At 45.5% G+C, this 26,733-nt stretch overlaps 1 protein-coding gene and 2 pseudogenes across 1 annotated transcript; 1 reads left to right on the top strand and 2 right to left on the bottom strand.

Annotated features, from left to right (window-relative positions):
- Positions 1–8,120: 8,120 nt before the first annotated feature.
- On the bottom strand, positions 8,121–9,367 carry LOC136533709 (actin-7-like; annotated as a pseudogene).
- A 2,565-nt stretch (positions 9,368–11,932) lies between these two features.
- Positions 11,933–13,958, bottom strand: LOC136533706 (vacuolar iron transporter homolog 5-like). Its single transcript, XM_066526242.1, has one exon. It carries the CDS (start codon positions 13,325–13,327, stop codon positions 12,656–12,658), a length of 672 nt encoding a protein of 223 aa, XP_066382339.1. The 5' UTR covers positions 13,328–13,958; the 3' UTR covers positions 11,933–12,655.
- Positions 13,959–24,311: 10,353 nt separating this feature from the next.
- LOC136533708 (SKP1-interacting partner 15-like) lies at positions 24,312–25,695 on the top strand (annotated as a pseudogene).
- The last annotated feature ends 1,038 nt before the right edge of the window (positions 25,696–26,733 follow it).

Here is a 26,733-nt window from a genome sequence, read left to right on the forward strand (position 1 = left end):
CGTGATAAAAACGTGTACCAATGGGAAGGGCAGACCAAAATATGACCAAACCAAAAAATATGTTGAAATTTTACTTCTTTATTATTAGGTATAGATTATTGTAGCAAATTATCTAATATAGTTGAAGGATGTTATTTTCTGATTTTTTTTTTCTTTAACACGGGCCAGTTTTATTAGGCCCATTTTAGGTTCTGAAGCATACTTTGAAATGCACTAGACCTTCTACAGCCCAACATGGTCTTTTGCTCTCAAAACCTAAGAGCATAATGCAAGTTCGACATCACTTTCTTTTTATTTGGTCTTTTGTGAGCAAGGCAAGAACACATTGGTGCATATCAGGTAAAAATAGGCCAAAAATGTTGAAAACTTGAAGGCTCATAAAAAATAGGATATGTGATATGTGTTGAGTTGCCGAATCTTTTTTTTTTTAAAAGCATATGAAAACAAAATATTCCATTTGCATGGCCACTAGATGAAAATTGTTTATGAAAAGAAACCATTTTTATTCCTCATGCTTGTTTTCACACACTATAAGGTTTAGCCAATACCACCTCTAGACCAAGCTGATGTTATTATCAACTCTACATGGTATTCAACACACAAACTTTATGCTAAACAAAAGAGAATACTCTTATCTACCCGCCGATTCAAGGCCACTAGAATTGGATGTAACTCCATAGCTCTGTCCACTCTTCCACTACATAATAATAGTTATCCACATGGTTTGATACGCATTGTATATCCATGTACTAACCAATGTCTTGACCGGTGGCTAACCATGTTTAGATTTATTTTAAGTTACTTTTTAAAATATTAATGAAAAAAATAATTAGCCTCTTGAATCAGATGCGCACATCATATATGGATATATGAACTCACATCATATAAAGATATGAACAAAATACCATCTATGCAAAAAAATTGGCATTTTTTTGTAGATCACCAAGTTTGTAGGGTGCTCCAAGTATTTTGATTTGAAAATGTTGTGAATGTGGATTTTGTTTCTCGCAACCACAACTATGAGAGTTTGTTACACGAACATGAAGATAGAGGTGGATTTTTTATGTCGTGATAGACAATGCAATAGAGATTTAGGGATGTTATTGTTTTTGTTGGCTAATATTGCATTTTTTGGGGTAGAAATACTTGAAGTTGTAGGGCTATAGGCCTCTTTCATTCCATTGTGACAATTAGATTGGTCAAGGAGTCATGGTTCTTGTAGACCTTCAACGCAAGCTCAAGGTTGAATGACCATATAGGGGTTTCATCCAGAATTGTTGCATGAAGCAAAAGTCATGATATTGTTGTAGGAATTTTCCATTTGAAAATGGATGTATATAATGAGACATTTGGCGCATGTTTACATGTTACAAGCATCGACCTTTGATCTTCCAAATGACATTTTACTACAATGTACTACTGGAGACATCCAAGAACTACCAGCAACATGTAAAAAAGTAAAGAAAAGGATGAAAAAATATAAATATGTTTAATACCATATTTTTATTGTATGCCAGCACAAACTAAAAAAAGGAATGCCATTACTTATGGATTTAAAGATGCATGAGCTAACTTTTCTTACTAGCTTTCCTTAGAAGTAGTCGTAGAATTCTGTCAAGTTATGGAGGAATACAGATCTCCCCCTCTGTCTTTCCATTTGAAGTCTATTTCGATGGGTAGGTAACCATGTAAATATATTTATATAGGAAAAAGTCTACTTAACCCCCCACCTTTCATATTTGGTCTACTTCACCCCCCAACTATGAAACCGTCTGTTTTACCCCCCTGAACTTTTCAAAACCGTTTATTTTACCCGCCGGGCAGTTTTCAGCAGCGGTTGCTACAGTAACAACGAATCTGCTACAGTAACGTCCGCTTGCTACAGTGTCGGTGGCTTTGAATTTTCTTTTTTATTTATTTTTGGTGAATTTTTGATAAATCATAGAAAAATCATAAAATAAAAAATCTAATTTTATTGGACTCCACATGAGTAGATCTACACAGTGAATATATAATACGGTATGCTTTAGTACAAATTTTTTTTATAGCTTTAGATTAATTGGAAAATCTAATTTTGTCTGTAATTAATTAGAATTTATCTATAACTAAGTTATACATAGTCCAATGAGTACGAAATTTTTACTATAGTTCAAGCATACAATAATTAGCGTACCATAAAAATTTCACCACAATTGGACCATAGAAGCTGCAGCTATGAATTATTCTAATTAATTACAGACAAAATTAGATTTTCCAATTAATCTAAGGCTACAGTAAAAAATTTGTACTAAAGCTTACCGTATTATATATTCACTATGTAGATCTACTCATGTGGAGTCCAACAAAATTAGATTTTTTATTTATGATTTTTCTACGATTTACTGTGATTTTTCAAAGATTCACCAAAAATAAAAAAAAAGGAAATTCAAGCACAACATTACTGTAGCAAACCAACCGTTACTGTAGTCAAACCGCTGTTACTGTATCAAAAACCGCTGTCAAAAACCGCCCGGGGGGTAAAATAGATGGTTTTGAAAAGTTCAGGGGGTAAAACAGACGGTTTCATAGTTGGGGGTGAAGTAGACCAAGTATGAAAGGTTGGGGGTTAAGTAGACTTTTTCCTATTTATATATAAACAACTATATTACCGTGTATACGTACGGGGTTGGTCAAATTTGTCATGATAAAACCCCAATGATACGGTGCTCTCACCTACCCATGGCACTAATACCTCAAACAATGATAGCCCCCATATCCTATTATCTACCAAAATCCCCCTACACACCATCATCATCTGAACTACACCGAATGATCCTCTTGTCTGTCTCTACTCTCTTCACCCTTACCTAGATCTACCGAAGTCACATGATCAGCGCTTAGATGACAATGAAATCTTCATTCTTGAGCACTAGATCCAAGCCACCGCTCCTCATCAATGAGTTATCTATTTATGGGATCTTCTACAATCTGCCAGCCAAGGAGATCAAATATTCCATTATTCCAAATTTAGATGTATAAGAGCATGTTTTGCTTAGTTTATCTTTGGCTACCCCTACTCACCTCAACAGGGTGAACACAACACTACTTTGAAGCCCTTGTTGCATTCCCATAGCGAGTTTTTGCAAGGCATGGCATCACCAGCAAATGGAGAGTTGAACCTTGACTTGCAACTTCATTACAGCGAAATCCAAGCAAAAGCACCATCACGTGCTATTCATGTGGCACCATGTGGTAGAAGGGAGTTAAAAGGAGTGACTACTTCAGCATCACCATGGTTGAGTACTTCTTCAACTATGATAGGTATACATGCCATACCTCACGTTAAACAAATTAGAGTTGCATTTTTACTTGAGATAGGAAGATGGACAACAATGACAATGTTTATGTGATTATATCATACCTAAATATGTCCTCTTTGGGAGCTATGATGAGTAGAGAAAACAATGGGAATGCGATGAGGAGGACAAAGGGAAGAAAAGAGGGGAAGGTATGCATGGGACGCTGTTAAAGGAGGGGGAGAAATTTCAGAAAAGAGTTTGGAAGAGGGGGTAAGAATCGACAATGCTATCGCTAGGCTTCACGTGACTCGAAGACTTTATGTGCTTGCCTTAGTGTTACTATCGTTGGTTCTATTCTACGGTAGTGATTAGTGATCCGATTGGTGGGTTGAGGCGTGTGACTTGTGGTTTAGCACTCAAGATACAAAGGATCTATCTTGGTTGGGGTGTCTAAGCCCTACGTCCAGCAGATGTTGTTCTTCATGTTAGAATGCTCAATCAAGTTCTTACAATAGAGAGAGATGGTAGGAGGGCGCTAAGCTAGTAATCTATGGTTTGGTCGATCTATTCGATCGATCCTCCTACAGGAGCCCCTGCTCTATCCTATATGTTGGAGAGCGAGGGGATACAAGATATAGTTTTGGAGGCTCCCTCGGCATCCCAGGGAGCGCTAGGGTTTTTGTGTCCTAATCTTCAGGTTGTTGGCGGCACTAGGCACCGTCCCTCGTTGATGGCTGTAGCTAACAGTGTTGAGCCTGTCCCTAACATCCTCTACCAAAGCCTGGAGCTAACCATCAAAGACGGGTTTGTTGTTGTGCCTTACCTGGAATTGTCCTTCTCGTGGCTTTGTCGCACGTCAGAGGACGGGCTCATGTAAGGAGAGGCTCACTGGCGGGCTCGTATCTCCCTATGTAGTGGCCGCACACGCACATCCTGTTCATGTGCGTCATGGTGCCCCAGGCGTGACCCTGAACCCAAGTGGCTGAACACCGCCTTCGCGGAGGTAAGGGGACAGAGCCCAGGTAGGATCTTTGATCCCTATATATAGCTCTCCGCTTGTCATTCTCAAAGCATCGGTCAGCTTTAAAGGAAGATTCCTCACATCATTCAGGATGGGAAGCTTGGCCTGAGCGACAAAGCGAAGTCTGTGACTCCTAATCTTTTCCCTTGGTTGGCTCTAGAGTCTTAGGTTGGGAGCACATGAAGCTTCTCCGAGCTCTCAGGAGAGGTGACTTGGTGGAGGGCCCACTCTCCAGGCCTATCACCTAGAGGCTTGGGACGTTCCCCAAAGTGGGCCGTCTTGGGCCCAATAGGCCTTTGTAGTGGTCTAGAGTGCACGATGGGTGTAGTCCCGAGCCCCTACTAGCTGATTAGGACAATCAGTCAGGGGGTTAATCGCATAGTAACGATGTTAATCCAAGGGTTTAGGTACTCCTCTGTTAAGTACTCAACAGTTTCTGATGCAAAATATTCTTGACCCATTTGACACATGTAATGGTGGTTTTTCTTGGGCACATCCTTAAGTTTAACCTTCCCTTAAGAATCGAAAGGTTGTGGGTCATAGCAACCATCGTCAGATAGCATTGTCATATGCTAAAACAAAGCATAGAGAAAGGTTATTTACAACCCAAGATTCTTATGGAGAGAAGTTGAGAATATATATACAATACGTTAGGGAAATATGCTTTTGGTTCCTCTTAATATTTAGTTTTTAGAGATCTAACAAACTATTGGACTACTAATAAGAGCATAGAGGAAATTTAGGACAAACCAAACCTAGTCATATAATGGACCAATAGGAGTACCTTCCAATCCAAACACTCATGTTGTTATTCCCAAGGCTAAAGAGAAGAGACGACAACCTAGAGAACTGCCTTTGGCTCCTAACTACCTTGATTGATTTTGGTTCTATTGGTTCATTAACCGGAATGTCTATATAGTCTAACATTATTTTAGAAAATATATTCAGGATTTTTAGTTGACCAATATGTGTGTATACTAACCATACTTTGTATTGTAGCTCTCTACTAAACCAAAAACTTATGCAAAATTATTGTCTTTATATATTTGTGACTGTTCATGCATTGTTTTTAGTTTGGCTTCCTAACTTTAGCGTGTATCTGTGTAAGAGATACCTAATTGTCATTTAGGTTAAAAACATATAAATTAGTGCAAGACAATGATACTTTATCTTAATTTAGAAGTTTTTGTAATGGCATATGTGGTTAACTGAGAAGTACATATGGGATATTGAGTTTGTGATGGCACGTCCTTTGAAGCCGATACTAGTACTCTGGGTTAATTTTTCTGTAATGGCAAAGGCAGTTAATATATAAATAAAATTTGATTAAAATGTCTATTCTTGTGATTATTGTAGTTCAAATTGATGGCCGGATGTGTTTTATTTCTTTTGTGAGTTTTTTTAGATTGTGTCTCTTTTTTTTCCTTACGTAAGTCTTAAGTGAGGATCATTGTGGAGGACAAAAATGCCAGAAGTAGATAAAAGTACAGTAGTGGTTGGTACTCAGTAGCCTATCTACCCATGTACTCCCTCTGTTCCAAAAAAGTCATTTTCGCTTTCAAAAAGTCAGCAATTTTTAACTTTGACTAAATATATTTAATAAAATATTAATATTTATGGTACATAATTAGTATCATTAGGTAGATCATTGAATATACTTTCATAAAAACTTATTTAAATATATAAATGTTGCACGTATTTTCTATAAACCTAGTTAAAGTTGTGAAAGTTTGACCAGCACGATTCCCATAGCGACTCTATTTTTGAGACGGAGGGAGTATTGTTGGAATTTGTTCAGCAATGTGAGCCTTTGTGTATCAAAGGCTAGTTTCAGTGGGAGTTTCATCAGAGTTCATTTGCATTTAATAAGTTTTGCCACATAAGCACTTTTGTTGATATGACATTTTTTAAGAAGAAAGAGAAGAAGCAAGTTTCATGGAAATGAAACTGTCTTGACACAATTGTCCTCTCTCTACGGGTCGTGAAACTAAATGTCTATAAAACTATAGAATGAAACTTCTCGTTGAGAGTGGGTGTTTCATCCATATTTTATTTCATAGCCATAAAACTCTCGAGATTGGCACAAGTTACTTTTGCAATGAGAAATGTTGCTCTACAATAATGTCAGCATAAGATTCTTTTTCTGTCTTGGTGTAAAGATAGATTATGCCTTTATTTTCTTACATAAGTAGGTAGAAACGAAACCTCTATATTGTTGCTACTTTCTAGCTCTCTCTACTTAGTACTTAACAACAACTAGTGTATCATGTATCATACATGTTCATTTACGCAGAAGAAAGCACGGGACTTGTGGCTGCACAACCGATGGGGATGACCTTTGGCTCTGAGAACGTCCCCAGCGCTGGTTACAACATGCCTCTGCCTCCTCCTCTGGCTGGCAGTAACAGTAAGATGTTTGCGGCGGCTGATCCTCTGCGGCTATCGATCGGTACTCATGCGCCTGCTGCCAACCACATGCCGGGGTCGTCGTCGTCAATCGCATTTAGCAGGTATTCGGGCAGTGGTATCAACCTGAACCTGCCGCCCCCCGGGAAGAAGAAGATGGCCGCCGCCATCCCCAACAACGCATCACCGAACCTGAAAACTAGGAAACCATATGAGCTGCCTCTGTGTAAGTGGTCAACTGTTCAACTATATGCATACATTCTCTTTTTATGGATCCTCACATGGTAGATATATACTAAGTACTGTATTGTACACGTTGATGCATGCATGCAGTGGGTCTGATAGGAAAGAAGGATCCTCCTCCATTTGCGCCAGTCATCCTCGAGTCGTCAGAAGCTGCCGCTGATCATCAGCTCCATGAGTTCTCCCATGGAGCAGCAAGATGCAAGAGCATGGCACACAAGCGCCGCCGCTACACATGGCCCGCAAACAAGGTAATCAATTAAATTCAATTCAATTATATGTCCACATGTATACATATGTCCTGCTAGTTTAATAATTTTATATTGGCACAATCGTCTCTGCTTTTTTCAATAAATAAAAGGAAGTTTTTATTAATTCAAGACAATTACATCGAGTAGCCTCCCTATGATATATACAAGTAGTAATAATATTAAAATTTGTGATTTGGCTGCAGGTGGCAAAACTAGACGAGAAGATTGAGCAGCTGAGGAATGAGGCCCTCCTCACCCCGGCTCACAGGAGGCCGATGATCTTGATACAAAAAGACATTGATGAGCTCCAAGGCAAGAAAGATGAGATCCATGCAAGAATGCTGGATGTGATGCGGGAAGACGACGACGGAGACGAGGGAGGCAGCACTCAGTAGCGACCGTGGCGCCACCGGTACGGTGATCAGCAGGCTCATCCTCCTCCTGACGATCGAAGAGTGACACATGTGTTCTTGATTATGCTGTGTCATGCTATTGTTCGTCGAATCGTTGTCGTAGTTTCTTTCTTTATCATCCAAACTATATGTTTTGGTTTTCCAAAAAAAAACTATATGTTTTGTTTGCTAGTTATTTTCAATGGATTGCATGTAGCTGCTTTCACTCTTTGATTAAAATTTTCCTGTTGGTAATTTTTTCTCACTTTAGTTCATTATTATATATGGGAAAACACCCACAATAAGACTCTGTTCTCGCAACATAATAACACCATTGCCTGCAAATTAAGGGGATCTCGATTGCAAATTAAGGGAATTTCTCACTTTAGTATCAAATCAAAAGATTGTAGAAGGAGGACAAATAAACAATGCAACAAACTGAAGGACTTGTTGGTTACAAACTTGAACAAACAGGCAAGCAAACGTATAGCAATATATAGAGATAGAAAAGTTTTTTTTTTCTAGAAGGCTAGAAGCACTTGCGGTGCACGATCCCGGTACCTGTCTCGTCGTACTCTTCCCTGGAGATCCACATCTGCATTCATGCATCCACAAAATTGAAGCCCCACTTCAAAATGTTGCGTCGCATTCGCATCCATGCATCAAATCAACGCGTAGGGCGGCCGGGCTTATTACCTGCTGGAAGGTGCTGAGCTAGTCGAGGACGGAGCCGCCGATCCAGACGCTGTACTTCCTCTCCGGCGGCGCCACCACCTTGATCTTCATGCTGGGCGGCGCGAGCGCGGCGATCTCGCTGCTCATGCGCTCCGCGATGCCAGGGAACATGGTGGTGCCGCCGCTGAGCACGACGTTGCCGTAGAGGTCCCTGCGGATGTCCACGTCGCACTTGGTGATGGAGCTGTAGGTGGTCTCGTGGATCCCGGGCGACTCCATCCCGACCAGCGACGGCCGGAACAGCACCTCGGGGCACCGGAACCGCTCCGTGCCCACGGTGATCACCTGCCCGTCGGGGAGCTCGTAGCTCTTGGTGTTGTCAGTGCCGCTGGTCCGGCTGAACCTGTCGAGCTCGGCGTCGAAGTCGAGGCAGACGTAGGCGAGCTTCTCCTTGACGTCCCTGACGATCTCGGGCTCCGCCGTGGTAGTGAAGGAGTAGCCGCGCTCCCTGAGGATGGTCATGAGGTTGTCGGTGAGGTCGCGGCCAGCGAGGTCGAGGCGGCGTGCGGCAGGGAGAATCCTTCGTAGATGGGCACGGTGTGCATGACGCCGTCGCCGGAGTCGAGCACCACGCCGGTGGTCCGCCCGCTGGCGTAGAGCGACAGCACGACCTGGATGGAGACGTGCATGGCCGGCACGCCGAAGGTCTCGAACATGATGTGCGTCATCCGCTAGCGGTTGGCCTTGGGGTTGAGCGCCGCCTCGGTGAGGAGGACCGGGTGCTCCTCCGCCGCCATGCACAGCTCGTTCTGGAAGGCGCGCCGCCAGATGAGCTCCATGTCGTCCCAGTCGGTGACCACGCCGTGCTGGATCGGGTACCGCAGCGTCAGCACGCCGCGCTTCGACTGCGCCTCCTCGCCCGCGTACGCCTCCCTGTGGCCCATCTCCAGTCCCCACCATCGCGCCCCTGTGACGCGGACGACCCACCATGCTCGGGAACACCGCCCGCGGCGCGTCGTCGCCGGCGAACCCGGCCTTCACCATGCCCGTCCCGTTGTCGCACACCACCGGCACCGCCTCGTCGCCAAGATAATCCACCATTGTAGTTTTGCTTCTTGCTACGTATACTTATGACTTATGATTATGATGAGAGGGCGGCGATCAATCGAGAGGCAGTTAGCTAGAACATGCACGACGATGCATGCACCAGTGTGGCAGTGTGCCGGACTCGGCCAGTTTGTATACTGGCGCCGGCCGGCAGGCAGTCGCAAGTGCGGCTTGCATTGACCACGTGGAATAAGGAGAAGAAAGAGTCAGAGGGCGTGGCTTCACACCATAGGCACAGATGAGATGCATGCCTATTGGGCGTCTCTCGAGTCTCAACTCCTCATCCAACAACCCACAACCATCACCAGGTCACACGCAGGAAAAAGTCATCAAGTACTCACTGCATTAGAGAAACTATATATTGCGATTTACAGGTAACATGATACATACACGGATATACGTTCACTACATAACAGCAACATAAATATACGTAATCCCTTCACCAATCAAGTGTGTCATGGCGGTCTGACCAAAACATGCAGACTCCGCTGCTTGTTTGACAAGCATAAGAGATGATGGATTGCTTAGGCACGAGTTAAGCTTAACCACTAGGATCTTAAAAAACATTAAAGTTGGCATAATAGATGTTGGTAGGCACGAGTTAACCTTAAATACTAGGTTTTAGGGGTCAGTCAATAAAGTGGGCGGCTAACAGGTCGCTGCCGCCAATAGAAAAGCCTTTGCCCTTTGCTGCCTTCGCCTAGGGCCCCTCTCCTTCTTCTTGTCTGCCGGTGGTAGGAAGGAGAGGGCATCCATCTCGCTTTTCCACAGTTTTATAACCGGTTTGCTTAAGATTTAGTCCAAATAAATTTACTAGCAAAATCAGATGATTTTTCCTCGGGGTCTTGTTACCTGCGATGACTTTGATGATTGCCACGACGAGATCGCTATTGCAGGCATCAATTTCATCGGCAGGCGGCCAATTTATGCTCCTGGGCATTCCCAACGAGGACAGTTACTCCGGGTCATCGATCTCATCATCAATGGTCGTGGAGAGGAAATCGGATTTGAGGTAATGAATCTACATCCTATGTTTAGATACGTTTTGTACTGGTTCCGGAACGTTGGATCTTACGGCAGTGGCGAGGTGAGGAGAAAATACAAAAAGGAGGGGGCACTATCCCTTTGTCGCAAACAAAAAAAGAGCATTAGCGTACTTCCTCCAATCACAAATAATTGACATTTTGATGTTGACACAATCTTCAAATCACAACCATGGCAAGCACTTTTTTGTGATAAAAACATGGTCAACATTAAAAAGAACTCATATAATTTCAAATATCTAATGCAAACTCAATACACAAAAGGCAATTTGCAACTTTGGTAACCAAAATCCCAAAGGTTGACAGCAAAGATGAGTCACTTTTCTCTGATTCAGTCCTGCAAATGGGGAGGGGGACTTCAGCCCCTATCGCCCATGCTAGATCCAGTTTGCCTATGTTAGTATGTGTGTGGCACCGCAAGCCGATGGATAGGTGGAAAAACAATTAGAGCCTAACGGGTAGCAACAACCAGTTCGCTTGATCGTATCAGCCATGATACAGTATTTTTTCTCACAACAAAACAGCATCAGCCGGTTTATAAGCCAAAGAAACGATCAAGCGAACATGGTGGTCGGTGCACTAGGCTAGAACCACATACATAGAACCACATACATATAGAGCTGGTGAGTTTCATTATGCTTCGCTGATAGCAAGTTCATTTTCTCTAGATTGAAGTCTCCTTTCACCCAAATTGAGTTCCTCATCATCAGATTGACCGCTTCCCCACTTGAATACACTACATACACTAGGCAACTTAGCTTACCCATTTATGTTCTTAGTAGTGATTGTGAGCTATAGTATAGTGTATGGAATGCATGACGCCTATAAACTTAGACTTAACCACTGTAAGAAGTTATACATCATGGATTAGACTAATAGATATGTTTGAGAAACATTAGCGTCCCATTTTTGTGTTGGGGCTTGACAAAGAGTGGGGAATTGAAGGGGATCAGAGCCCCGCCCCCTCCTCTTCTTTTCCTCTCCATACGTGGGAAAAGCCCCCTCTTCCCATGCTGGACCCATCCTTGTCTATGTCAGTATGCATGCATGTGTGGTGTGGCACAGAAAATCGATGGATATAATAGGTGGGCAAACAATCTGAACCCGGCCAGTATGTAGAACGAGCTGAGGTTGGTGCACTAGCACCACTACATATAAGAGACACGTATTATATTCGATATATAGACGCAGCTTGTTGACGGCGACACCTATTCTATAATTGAGTTTGCTTTTGGTGGCGTGGATTTTTGGATCGTGCAGTTTATTTGTACGGTCTAGTCCTTTTGTGTCGATGAGAAACAATAAAAGATGACATAATTAACCTCTTGGGTCAAAAGTATCTTTTCACAAAGCGATCAAAAATACTTGAAAGTGGCAACTTTTTCACAACAAAATTTTCTTGGGATATGATGTACAAAATTTTCTTGGGACACGACAGGGAATGCAATATTCGGACGCATCTATCTCATCTTTGTCAGCACTCACTCACTTCACCTTGATGATCACCCAGCCAGTGGCAAACTTGCTTTTAATTTGCAAGACATAAACAAACTCAGAAAATATATATTATATAATATAATGTTTACACATGCATGCCTTAGTCTTGCATGGATCACTCTTTGGATCATCGATCGGAGTAACTAGCTTAGCTAGGCCAGTACAAGTATTAGATTAGCTCAAAACCTAGCTGATGATCTGCATGCATACATGGTAACAAGCTTCGATCGGTGTTCAACGACATCAGCACATGCAGGTGGGCATTACACGCAACGCAACGCATAGACGATGCAACTAGCAAGAAGGCATGCATCATATATACCATACTAGTTACTACTAAGCATATATGTATATATATTATTAGGGCCTCTTTGGCACGGTTTATGCCGGCTTTGGCTTCATCTATTTTACGCAAATCGAGGCACTGTAGCGTAAAGCCGTTTTGTAAGCCGGGGTTAAAATGAACTAGAAGCCGGGAAAAGCCAGTTTTTCTGGCTTCACCGGCTTTGGCTTCACCGGTGAAGCCGTTTTGGATTAACCGTGCCAAAGAGGGCCTTACTGTGCATGGTTTAGCTAGGAGATGCACGCATGGAAGCAACAAGGGCATGGATCGGACAAAGGAAGGCAACAGAGCTAGCAGCAGCAGAGACACTACCGAACCGAACCGACCGACCAGATCGACACACCAGAAGCGTGATGGATGGGGTGAGGTCCGCCCTGCCACGCCTCCGATCCTCGGCCTTCATATGCCGCTGGCCTTGAAGAGCCTCATGAGGCCGAAGGTGACGGCCATGGCGACCCAACCGCCGACGACGACGCGCGCGCACGACCTCGCCACGGGGGCGCGCCCCAGCACGGCGCCCACGCAGCCGAACGCGGCCAGCGTGGCGGTGGCCACGGCGGCCACCACCCCGATCCGCAGCCTGTAGTCGGCGATGAACCCGGCGGCCAGCAGCGGCAGGAGCGCGCCCACGGAGAAAGCCAGCGCGGACGCCGCGGCGGCCTGCACGGGGCTGGGCAGCGCCTTCTCCTCCTGGCCGCCGCGCTTTCCGTCGCGGTCCAGCCGCGCCAGCTCCACGTCGCGCTGGGAGCACACGGACACGAACTCGCCGATGGCCATGCTGCACGCGCCCGCCAGCAGGCCTGCGAACCCGGAGATCAACATGGCGCGCGCGTCTGCCTTCACGGCGCCCACGCCCAGCATCAGCGACGCCGTCGACACCAGCCCGTCGTTTGCGCCAAGCACCGCCGCGCGCAGCCAGTTGCCGCGCTGCGACAGGTCGTCGTCGTCGTCGATGTCCACCACCGCGCACGGCGGCCCCACGACTATGGTGGCCGCAGGGTTCTCGGCGTCCACCACGGCGGCCACCTTGCCGAAGTTGCTGCCGCCGTCCATGCTGCTCATCATGGCCATGGCGATGTGTGTGTATGTGATCGGATCGGAGGAGTGACTCGATCGTGATATATAGCAGGAGTAGCAGTAGTGTGGCGACCACGCGCTAGCTCGTGCCGCGTTTTATAGAAGAAGACGAACTGAAGGCCGGTGTGTGGTCTCTAGCTCAGGTCAGGAGGTTGGTTTCTTCTTTAATTTGTTGCGTGCGGCCAATGCAAATGCGAGCCAGATAGTGGGGGATCCACTGCTTCTTTTGCTGCCAAAAAAAAGCGTCTTTTTCCCCGGCTCTCCTCCGGCATCGCTCTCCGGTGACCACCGTGCCTGCCCATTGACACACACTAAAGCTGCTCGTGCTTGCCGATTGTATATATGCGCATCCACGACGACGACCATGGAGTGCAAAAGCGGGCTAGCTATAGAGCACATCATATATCCAAGCCGGCCATGAGCTTGCCCCTTGACAATTTCGATCTGGCCGATTCGCCGGATGAACACGATGCCACATTTGGGAAAGGGTCTATCGTTGCATGCATATTGCGCCACATATCTCGTTTTCGTTCTTTTCTTGATCTTGCAGGTAGTAGTGGATCGATGATGCATCGGGAGAAGTAGTAGAGCGCCATCATCTTATTCTCTTTATTAGGTTAGTTGCGCTTATTTCATCATATTGGGCATCATCTTATTCTTGGGAATAGTACGAGTCTGTGTATATGCTGCTACTTTATATATGGCACCTTGCAAAGTTTCTATAAAACGGGGTTTTTCCTGTGCGCCTGCTAGCTTGACATCCATTTGCTCTCATATATAGCCACGTGCCAGGAAAAATCCTACATACCCCAAAATGTATCTAGCATTGTTTCACACACCTATTGTGTGACGACGGCCGGTACGGTGATGATCACATGCATTCTATAACGGGGTTGTGTGCCTACCTTGACATCCATTTGCTCTCATAGACACGTGCCAAGAAAATCCTACCCCTTGTTTTCACACTATTGTGTGATGCCCGGTGATCTGATGATTACATGCATGACCACCATATATAGGACTGGCTTGGAAGAAAGAGCATATATGTAGATTTGGAACCGTGCGGATGGTGACAATGAATCTACCTACCTAACCTTTATTGTCTCGTGGAGAGAAGTTACAATTAGCTAGAAGAAAACCTGATCACTGATTGGGCGATTTGCAAAAATAGGACTCGAAACATCGGTCATTTGCAGATTTGACACTGGAACCCACATTCATAGACACTGATGGACCCACTTGTCATCCACGCGAGTGTCCATCCTAATCAAGGAGTCAATCTTTCGCAGTGTTTAGTTTTGCAATTTTTTCCTAATTTGCGTAGAAGCTAACTAACGAGTGCTCGAGCATTTCATGTAAACGTTATGAATGATCCAGTTGAGCATTTTGCGGAATGGTATCGAAGTACAACCATCGATAAGTTTACGGAGATGGCTAACCGAGTGCTCATCGAGCAATTACGGAGAAGCTAACCAGTGCTCGAGTTGTTTAAGGGGAATTGCTAACATAGATTACAAAAAGCTAATGAGTGCTTGAGCATTTTAAAAGAAACCTAACGAGTGCTCGATCAAGTAGTTTACATAAAAGTTAACTAGTGATGGACTAGTTTCGAGAACCTAAAGACTGCTCGAGAATTTTTACGGAAACACTAATGTGAGTACTTTAATCGTAACCTTGCTTACGGAGAAGCTAACAAGTGCTCGAGCAGTTTTTGAGAAACCTAATGAGTGCTCTAGCGTTTCATGTTGCTTGAGTACCGTGTACAGTATAATATCCATCAGATTTTATCCAGGGCTCCTTTTTTCTTGAACGTGGGTGATATCTATAGCGAGCTTAAGGCTCAGGCAGGGTTTGAGGGTTGGCTTAGCATTGAAGTTCACAGGAATCTAGTCGGTTTGGTAAGGAAGGTAGTGCTACAAGCCAACCCTAGTGGTAGAAGGGTGTTGTGATGAGGTGGGGTGAAGGGGCGGAGGCAATCTTAGAGAAAGCATATGAAACATTCAAACTTATCAGTTGTGTGAGCATTTTATGGAACACTACAAGTGCTCGCTCTATCAGCTTATGAAGAAGCTAACAAGTGCTCGATCAATTTTCAAGAAACGTACTGAGTGTTCAAGCAGTTTTAAAGAAACCTAACAAGTGGTCGATCGAGCAGTTTACGTAAAAGTTAACTAGTGTTGGACAGTTTTTGAGAAACCTAAAGACTGTTGGAGAATTTTACGGAAACGCTAATGTGAGTGCGTGATCGTAAACCTTGTTTGTGGAGAAGCTAACAAGTGCTCGAGCAGTTTCTGAGAAACTTAACGAGTGCTCGAGAGCGTTTCATGTTGCTTGAGTACCATGTATAAGTATAATATCCATATCAGATTTTATCCAAGCTCCTTTTCTTGAACGTGGGTGATGTCTCTAGCGAGCTTAGGGCTGAGTCAGGGTTTTAAGGGTTGGCTTAGCATTGGAGTTCATAGGAATCGAGTAGCTTTGATAAGGAAGGTAGTACGTGGCTACCAAGCCAAGCCTAGTGGTAGATGGGGTGCTGATGAGGTGGGGTGAAGGGGGGCGGTCTTAGAGAAAGCATATGACACATTCAAACATATCGGTTGCTGAGTATTTTATGGACACTACAAGGTGCTTGCTCGATCAGCTTATGAAGAAGCTAACAAGTGCTCGATCAGTTTAGAGAAATGTATCGAGTGCAAGCAGTTTTAAAGAAACCGAATGAGTGCTCGATCAAGCAGTTTACGTAAAAGTTAACTAGTGCTGGACCATTTTTGAGAAACCTAAATACTGCTGGAGAATTTTACGGAAACGCTAATGTGAGTGCTTGATCATAACCTTGCTTACAGAGAAGCTAGCTAACATGTGCTCGAGTAGTTTTTGATAAACCTAATGAGTGCTCGAGCGATTCATATTGCTTGAGTACCATACATAGATATAATATCCATCAGATTATATCTAGGCTCCTTTTCTTGAATGTAAGGTGATATCTCTAGCGAGCCTAGAGCTCAGTCAAGGTTTGATGAGGGTCGGCTTAGCATTGGAGTTAATAGAAATCTGGTAGGTTCTTGATACGGAAGGCAGTGGGCTACAAGCCAAGCCTCTAGTGGTAGAAGGGGGTGCTGATAAGGCTGGTGGGAGAAGAAGTAGTGGTAAGAAGAGAAGGAAAGAAAAAGTGGGCCGTCGGTTCATGATCGAGGGGCTAGAAAAAAAGAGCACGGTTTGCGCTAGAATGGTGGAAAGCTGGCCATACAGGGTCGTTAAAACGTGAACTCAAGGTAGCTAAAAACACTTCTCTTTTTTTACTTTGAAAAAAGAGAGGTTGCCAACGACACAGCAGAGATAATCCCTGTCGCTAGCTAGCTAGTTGATAGTACTACACACTAGCTAGGAAGCTAGCTGGGAGACGTCAGAACCGAAGAACCAGCAAGCAACCAGATGGCAGAGTGTGTGGCAAAAGCTTAATTGTGGGATACACGTATCAACTGACGTCTGTATAATATGTGATGTCTCCATCGAATCCCCCTTTTTTTTGGTCCTGTAACTTACTATAAAAGTAAGTGAGACAGGAAATACCAAAGATGATCATCCATGTATGTCGCACGGCGACAATTCAGACCAAATTAATTAATTATGTCGCGTCCATGCTCTGCGATGAGCTGATAATCAGACACTAGCTCCGATCCTCTCTCTTTTTTTTTAGATTAACACCTTGGACCGAGCTAGATGAGTGCCAATCAAATAAAAGAAAAGGCGTTATCTGCTATATATATCATTAGCTAGTACTACTTGTGTTTTTTGGAATAATAAAATATATAATGGTTATTTGGAATGGCATCTAGGCTTTAGGCGTGCATGCATGCGCATCTACTGCTTACGCATCCGTTGTGGCTTGTCCAACAAGAATCCAACAGCTTTTTTAATTTGCAGAGCTAGAGAGTACTGTAAAGTCAGCTTTAACTTGCCGATTATTACGCCTATATATTTCTATTTTTCAGGGTAGTTCCATTGAACTCGGCATTCTTGTTGCAAATTAAAATAAAGAAGAGGAGCAACTAACATGGCACATGCCATAAAACAAGTGTGATCACAGAGATAAAAAGTTCATGCAAGAATAATAATAATAATACATATTATCCCTGTCGCGGTGACTGTTTTCTTTTCTGCATCTTTGGAAAAAAACGAAACCCAAAAACCAAAAAAGAAACCACGGAAATAAAGAGTGGCTCGAGCAGACATAGGCTTTGGAGGGAAAGGGGAGATGACAAGAGACGAGAGACACACGATGCAACAGGTAGAGGTAGAGGTAGAGGTAGCCAGCACCCAGCAGCATCTATTGGACAGGCAGCTAGCTTTGGTTGGGTTCGTCCGCTTTATCTGCTGCATGCGAATAGGCAGAGATGGCCGCTTGATTGTTACAGTAAAAGCTAGCAGACGGGACGACGACCTGCATCTCAGATCATCGATCGAGTAGACACTAGACAGCAGTAGAGTACTTGCTCTCTGCTTGCCGCGATGGGTCGAGCGGATCCATGGATTGCGAGCGGAAAAGTAGGTCAAAAGTTTAGGTTAACTCCGAGAGGGCCGCCGGCTGGCCGGCCGGCTGGGGCGATGATACGATCTCCATTATGGTGGAATGGAATTGGAATTGGAACCATGCATGTGGTGATGATCTGACCGTCGAGCCGAGGGCATGCTGCATGCTGCCCGCGTCGCGGCGGCAGCAGCTAGTGATGCGTTTGCGTGCATGGCGCGCGGAGGATGAGGCGACAACGGCGGGCGGGCGGACGGGCCGGCCGGGCCGGGGAATTATTTGCATGTGTCGGGCCCCGGGAGGCCGATGGAGAACAGGAGAAGCCACCAGTGGCTGCTGGCTGACGGAGTGAGTGAGTGCTGAATCGGCGGGCACTGCGCTGCTGGTGATGAAATTCAGGTGATCTGAGTGGTAAAAGCTATCAGCGGCAGGATTATATATTATTATACTAACCAGTACGTATTTGCTTGGCCTGGGGATCGATGGGAGTTAAAAATTGCGAGGGAGTGGGGGATAAGCATAGCGCGCCACACGAAAGCCACCACCCTAATCATTCTTTTATCTTATCGCCTCTAGCTTTTCGTTTTCACTCACTTGATTTGTTGTGCTTCCACCCTTTAATTACGCAGCTCTAGCTGCATGCAGCGAGCGAGTGACTCAGTGGGCAGCCGGCCGGCCGGCATCACCCATCGCTGTCTTCCTCCCCTCTTCCTTCCTGCTTCTTCCCTTGCGTTTGGTTCGACAGAAGGATAGGGACGACCGAGGTGCTATATTTCACTTCGTTACGGTATTCGGTTGGATGACACTTCTTCGAACGGGATCAACCTCAAAGGAGAATATTATATTCTCTTATATTCGAGGACAACGGCATCCCTCGAAATCGAAAGGAGGACGACCTCATCCCTCAAATACGGCATGTGCTTTCTGTTTCTTTGTGCTCGCTGCCACAACAGTAATCATGGTAGGGCCTCCGAGCCAATGATGCGATGGTCATGGCTAGGGATGGCAACGGAGAATTCCTCGGAAATGCCTCCCCATCCTCGTCAAATCTCGCAGGGGAGACTTCCTCCTCATTCCCCTTGCCGCATGAGGATTCCATACCTGACAGGGACCCGTCCCCGGGAAGTTGGGGCATGCAGTAGCTGCAACATGCTCAATAGAATGAGAGCAGGACCCCATGAGGAGCCTAGGAGTATAACGGTGTTGGTGTTGTGGAACTTTTCTGTGTACGGGATTAATTCACCGGCTCGGTGTTGTGGAACTCCAAGCGTCACCAATGGCCGGTCCTCCTCCTACACCCGCTTGGGTGGGAGACGGAGAGGGGTCGTAGCTCCCCTGGAGCAACGGAGGGCCGGTGTTGGGAACTTGCTGCATTTGCGGGCGGGCAGCCAGCATTACTTGGTGCGGCAGTCGAGCACGAAACCGTCGAGCAGAGGGGAGGGATGGTCGAGTGCCAAGTGGCTATGGTTGCAGCACAAGAGATAGCTCAGACGGGGAAATGCCGAGAGTGTCAAGCGATTTATATGGGGTGGGTAGTGGGGACTAGGGAAGTTGGAGACGGATAAAATGGAGTGGATGGGAGCAGATGGACGACATGAGCTAGTTTATCGAGGCTTCGCGGGGAGCGGGTTTAGGCAACGCTCACATGTATTTCCACCCATGTCAAACCCGATAGGGATGATTCTGCCCATGTTTAGTTCCTTGTGAGGGTTAATTTAGCCCCGTCCTCATCCCCTAACAGGGGACTTCCCTATGGGGAATCGGGGTCAAGGCCCCTTGCCATCATCTCTAGTCATATGGTAGGGGCAAACGCCGCAAAGCACAAGGACAATGCTCGCCATGGTGGAATGGGGCTCCCGACCATAAGGATGCAGTGATGACGGTGGGGGAGCCTCCAGCGCAGTGCGGTTGGGCTCCTCGTCCTGCGGATAGCCACCCCGGTGTCGATGATCAAGGATCGATTAAGTGCAAATTAAGGGCATCATCATAACTAAACATAAAAAATGACCTCATCATAACATCGTCATAACCAAACAGAGATAAGGATGGTTCTGTCCCAAAAAAAATTAAGACATCATTGTTCTATTATATTCTACCTTACCTAAACCAAACGTAGCCTATTCTTCTCTAGCATTACTGCATGAGCTGAGCGGGCATGCAAACTTGACCCTAGTTACCTATGATGACCCAGCCACAGCGCACCAATTGCTAGCCTTTTGTTTGTTTATTTAGGGCCTGTTTGGAACAAAGGAATCCAAAAACAAAGGAATGGGAAAAACAACGGGAATAGGATAGGTGTGTAGTGATAAAACAGAGGAAAGGAAGAACACAGAAAACGACTAGAAAGAGGTGTTTGGAACATAGAAATTCATAACAGAGAGTCACAAAACATGTAATGGACAAAAGATCATTATAAGTGGTTAATAGCCTGTTAGTTGCATACTTTGCATGTGACTCTCTTGCATGTGGGGCCACGTACTGCACCTATCCATGGTTTCAATGGGACCAAATAGCTTCATCTAGTTCATGTGGGGCCATTTATCCCCTCTCGCTCTCACTTACATGTGGGGCCTATGGTCCATGGTCTTATCTGACCAAAAGTTCAGAGCAATCCTCATCCACTCATACCTTCTCATCCCATTATCTAGTTCTCCTCTGAGTCTCTATCTCTCTCTCTCGGCCGGCCGGGCGCGTTGCACCGTCGTCCCTCGCGCAGCCACCGCCCAGCACTGCCCCCCGCTCAGGCGTCCCTCGTGCAGACACCCAGGGCCCCTCCCTGCCGCACAGCAGCGCTTTGCCAGGTCGGCCATAGACGGATGACCATAAGCTCAAGGAAGAAGATGACTAGTTGACCACTTTGGAAAGGTAGGAAGAGGCATGAACAGTTTGCTTCTACCAGCATCTTACCTCCACCACACGCATCCGTCTCGGGCATCCGCGAAAACTTTGGATCAGAGTGGGTTTTTTTATTCCTGCGTTGTGAATGGAAGCGTTCCTTTCCAGAGGAACGACAAGGTTTGTTCCTTTGTTCCAAACGGCACATGACGTCAGCATAATGGAGAAACTGCATTCCTTTTGAATTCCTGCAATCCAAACGGGCCCTTTGCAGTCTCGACCACAACCCTGACCCTTGTTGCTCCATGTAGTCAGTCAACAACCTTATCATTTTCTACAATAACCGTTTCTGATCATTATTGGGACTCCTTTCTTTCTTTCTTGACCTACTTCTCTTTTCTTGTTTTTGTTGAGCTGGTACGTGCGTATTAGTCAGCCGCACAATGCTAGCAAGCACATGTGCATTGTGTCTGCAGGGGAAAAAAAAGTACGGCAGCAGATTTCTCCATTATCTAAAAGTACGGCAGCTGTAGTGGTTTTTTTTTGGGGGGGGGGGGGGGGGGGGGGGGGGGGGGGGGGGGGGGGGGGGGGGGGGGGGGGGCGGGCAGGTGGTAGGAGGGATAGGGCATTTCAACAAATGGTGGACCGGTCTTTCAAGCATTCTGCTGCCGATGACGGCCCGTTGCTCGTCGGCCCGTTTACGGTGGTCTCTGGTTGTGCTTGGTTTCCTGGGCATAGGCTCACTACTGCTGCCTGACCTGCCTCCATCCCTACGAGGATGCAACGCGTGTCAGTTAAAGTGCTTAATGTTTAACTAAGTTTCTGGGGCTCTAAATTAATTTATTATAAAAATACATTTTATAATTAATTTAATGGTGTTTATTTGATATTACAAAAAATTATATTTTTTTATTTATAATTGGTCAAACTTGATACACTAAAATATAATATTGTTTCAGAATTGTATTCTTTCGGAGATGGAGGGAGTACAAAATTATTTTTAAAGACAAACGCTTTTTATAGAGGCATAATTGACTCTAGACTCCAACAGCCTAGCCATTATGGCACCCAAACCCAAAAATGGGTGGCTCATGTTGCTTTAGGGGAGGAAAACGCGGTCCAACAGAGTAGACAAACGAAGGACTTGTTTTGGGTGCGAGTGAACCTGCAGTACCCGCACCCAGCTCGCATTGGCTGTTGGAAAAGGCAAGTTTTGGGTGCGTGACCCTTTTGGCGTACGTGACCCAACACCAACCCCAATGCGTCTCGTATTTAGGTTTCGTGCCGTTGGAGATAGTCTCAAATAGTCTTCTTTATCAAATACTAGACTCTGTTAATGGACTATTTACAAAGACGATAGACTTTATGTCTTTGTTAATAAATTAACAGAGCTGATTTAAATCCAAGATCTTCAGCTCAGTCACCTCTCTACCGATGTACGACACTCTATTATGAGTATATATAGGTGGCTATCTTTTTTATCAACATCTCATAATTTTCTATTGAATATTTTGTCCCCGTAAATAATTTTAAATAAAAACAGTTTCAAAAAACAAAAGTTTAAATCTTGTCAAACTCTGGCAACTTTTCGGTATAGGACTGTCTACATCCGAGATCGTTTGAAAAAAAATTAAAATTTGAATCTTAAAATATGAGAACTTAAAACAACTATTTGAGACTCTAAACACTTCAAAATAAAAACTGTCAACTGCAAACTTGTATTTGTATATATCGAGTCGAGGGCCACTACAGTGGTATTAACCCATCTGAACATTAAAGGTAATTTTGGAAATTCCAAATTTTAAATTCCAAAACTAAAAAAAATCATAGCTCATATTACGTACTCTAAAAAAGTTCAAAAATAAACTTGTCAACTATAATATCTACAACCTTATAAATTCGAAGAAAACTATGTATATCTTTAAAAAATTTCAAGAAAAATCCTAGAGATGGGTCGGGACTTTACAAACCTAAATAAAATATTTAGAGCTCATGAAAATATGTCTAGAAGCTTCAAGAAATTAATATTTAGCTCTAGGAAAATGAAAAATATCTATAAAAATCTTAAAAACATTCTAATAAATATATAAGCACATTTTTAAAAAACTTATCACAATTAATCGTGAGATGTAAGCAACATGAATGCATTCAATATTAACATATGTTGCATTCATAGCCGTTGCAATCTCATATTTTTATTGTGGAAAGTCATTGTTGTGAATAGCAAGGCTATAGGATTTAGTTTATAGGCACCGTTATAGCCAGCTATTTCATCGGCGGTGGTCATAGCGACATCTCTCCGAAGTTTACTATAGCACCGCTATAGCCTGCTATTTTACAACACTGGTGTGAAGGTTTTGAAACACGATGATATATTGATTAGAATGTTTTGAGAATTTTCTAGATTTTTTGTCCAGATTTCCTTTTTTTTATGAAACAGTAGGGGGCTCGCGCCCCTACTACAACTTTATTGAAATAAAATTGGAAAGGTACAGGTACAGAGATTTCCTATCTTCCTAGAGCTAAGTCTAAATTTATGGAAGATTCTAGATATATTCTCATCATTTCAATATCCTATTGTGTTTCTCTTATCACAATATATCTCTAGTATTTTTATTAAATTGTTAAAAGGTTTAGAATTGTTTTTTCATGGTTTAAGAAAAATATTATTAAGTGTTACCATAGTTTTTTAAATAAAAAATAAAAAAAATCACCTTAAAAGCCACTCACTTCTAACTGGTGCAGGGGTGGTAAATTAAAACGATTTTGAGAGCCCAGAGAGGCAGTTTGCTTGGTTTAAAAGTTTGAGGAGAAACTCTATACGACAATACTTTAGAGAGGCAAAAATGATTTTTTTTCTTGACATGCCACACACACCGAACCCATCGACCAGGCAGAATCCGGCTACCCATAGTTGAAGCCCATGGGCCTTAAGGTCTAGCCCACCGTTCTTCTCGTGGGACCCACACGGAGAACAGCCGACTGCCGACAGGTGGGGTGACTCGAGCCGTCCAGGAACCAACGCGCCGCGCCGTCCATTGCTGCGTGGAGTAATTTATTTGCGGCTACTCAACGCGGCAGACAGTTGGGTCACTTGCACAGTCCGCACGCATTCTTGCCCACTTGCCAGGCGAAGTGAGCTGCACTCCAACCTTTTCCGCGTCGCTTTGCGATCTTCTGTCTCCGTTCCCCGCTGCCACCGAGACCTCGATGCAGTGTCTCCATGACATACATGGTCCACCAGAGTGGGTCCCTTGTTCCATGGACTTGTACACCTATGAGGTAGAGCAGCGGCAGCGTATACTTCCAGCCACTCCTTATTTTTTGATTTTGATGAGGAACGGAACGGAAGCGCCGCTCCAAAGAACAGCAAGGCGTACCGGATGCTTCCGCCTCCCTCTCACTGACATCCGGGCTGGCCCTGCACACAGAGAGCGCAGGACCCACATGCATAGAGCACAAACAGTGAGCGGGTCGTTCTACGGAAACGGAACCCACAGCATCGTAGCCGAGTGAATGTGAACTGACGGAACTACCCCCGGCCTCCTCTTCTTCTCCCGGTCCCCGGTGTGGTCTCATCCGTGTGTTCCCCACCTACCCCACCCCGAATCCACCATGGCCGCCGGCTCCGGCCCCGACCCGGCCGCGGAAGCGCCCCCCGCCGCCGATCCACCACCTGCCGCCGGACGCGCTCCACAACGTGCTGCTCCGCCTGCAGCTGCGCGACGCCGTCGTGTGCCGCCCCGTCTCGCGCCCTCTTCCACGAGACCCTCTCGCCGCAGCTCCTCGCGCTGCTCCCGACCCTGCGCCTCCTTCTCCTCCGCCACCCACGCCCACGGCGGCGGCTGCCTCCACGCCTTCGACCCCGCGCGCCGCACCTGGCTCCGCCTCCCCTTCGCCCACTTCCTCCCCTACCAGTCCTTCTCCCCCGTCGCCTCATCCACGTCGCTTCTCTACCTCTGGGTCGAGACCTCCTCCTCCACCTCGCCCCTGGCACTCCCGTCCACCTCTTCTTCCTCCTCCTCCGCCTCCGCCGCCGCGCCCGCGCACCCGCCCAAATCGCTCGCCGTCTGCAACCCCTTCGCCGGCACGTACCGCCTCCTGCCCCAGCTCGGATCCGCCTGGGCGCGCCACGGCACCGTCCTCGCCGGCCCCGGCGGCACGGTGCTCGTCCTCACCGAGCTCGCTGCGCTGTCCTACACCCCCTCCGGATCCGGCAAGTGGATGAAGCATCCCCTCTCTCTGCCGTCCAAGCCGCGGAGCCCCATACTGGCCTCCGCCGCCGCCGCCGTCTTCGCCCTCTGCGACGTCGGCACGCCGTGGCGAAGCCAGTGGAAGCTCTTCTCCTGCCCGCTTGCCATGCTCACCGGGGGCTGGGCGCCCGTGGAGCGAGCAGCGTGGGGAGACGTCTTCGAGGTCCTCAAGCGTCCGCGACTCCTTGCTGGGGCCGGCGGCCGCCGGGTCCTTATGATCGGCGGCCTCAGGTCTTCGTTCGCCATGGACGCGCCGTGCTCCACGGTGCTCATACTCCGCCTAGATCTGGCTACCATGGAGTGGGACGAAGCTGGGCGCATGCCGCCCAATATGTACCGCTGCTTCACTGGCCTCTGCGAGGCTGCTTCACAGGGCAACGCCATGCCCGCTGCTGCTGCCGGGGGAACAATAAGGTCAAGGTTTTTGGAGGCGATGGGAAGGTGTGGTTTGCTGGTAAGCGAGTGCGCGGGAAGCTTGCAATGTGGGAGGAAGATGAGATGGGTAGCGGTGGCAAGTGGGACTGGGTGGACGGCGTTCCTGGTTATGGTGATGGTGTATACCGTGGATTGTGTTCGATGGTGGGTTCACAGCGATTCCTTGATGCACATGGAGAATGTATCCCAGACTGGTGCGTGACTAAGTGCGCTCAAATTGAGGTTTAATTTGACCCAGGACATCTATCTATCGCATGCATGGGATCTGTTATGCCTACACATTTTATTTACAGTGTTTAGGAAGATGAGAACTCTAGTTGTTGTTCTTGATTAATGGAAAGATCAGTAAGGTGTTTGTTTCAGACAATTAAATGCTGTAGACCATCCTTTATATACTTGTCAAAAACTTGAAATGTTGCTTTGATAGTGTCAGAATTTTTGCTCTTTGGTAAACGTTTCCTGCTTGATCATATGCAAGTAGAAACATCATCATAATACCTTGATATGTCAATGCTGCTCCTCCGATGTTTGCTTCAAAATGCAGTAGGGCTAACTTTGTTACCAGTTGCCTTTAAGTTCAACTGAACTGATCACCATTTCAGTTGAGTTACTCGGTTATCAGGGGTTTTGATACCTATTGTAGGGCTAGTAATGGTGTTATCCTAACACTTGCATTGCATCTTACGGTGACACATGGCTTCATGTCTCCTTCCCTGTTAGTTCTGCTCGACTGGATGCTTATTTTGTTTAATATTAACTGTGGGTACCTGTATTTGATCCACTAGGCCTTTGATTAGCTCTAGTTGATCGATATAAGGGCGCGTTTAGTTCCGAAATTTTTTGGCTTTTGGCTACTGTAGCACTTTCGTTTGTATTTAGCAAAAATTGTCCAATTATGGACTATTTAGGCTTAAAAGATTCGTCTCGCCAATTACAGGCAAACTGTGCAATTAGTTATTCTTTTTACCTACATTTAATGCTCCATGCATGTGCCGCAAGATTTGATGTGACGGGGAATCTTGAAATTTTTGGTTTTTTGGGTGGGATCTAAACAGGGCCTAAGTATTAAGGTGGTTATATTGGTAATGATTATGTGAGTTGGGGAGCCTTGGGATATTAATAACAGGTTGTAGTGTATCCTATTCTCAATGCGCTACTTTGATGGAGCACAACAGTTATTGATGTAACTGAGACGGGATGTACCATTTATCTATCCTAATCCTAGACTCTTTTCTTTACCTCTAATATGGGCCATGTATAGTAAAGTTAACTACTGACTTTGTGCGGCAAATTTTTTGAAGACCTGCAATTTTTGAAGTAACTAATGGAATGCCCCTGCTAGATATAAT

Source organism: Miscanthus floridulus, unplaced genomic scaffold (genome assembly GCF_019320115.1).
Source record: "Miscanthus floridulus cultivar M001 unplaced genomic scaffold, ASM1932011v1 os_1110, whole genome shotgun sequence".
NCBI lineage: Eukaryota > Viridiplantae > Streptophyta > Magnoliopsida > Poales > Poaceae > Miscanthus > Miscanthus floridulus.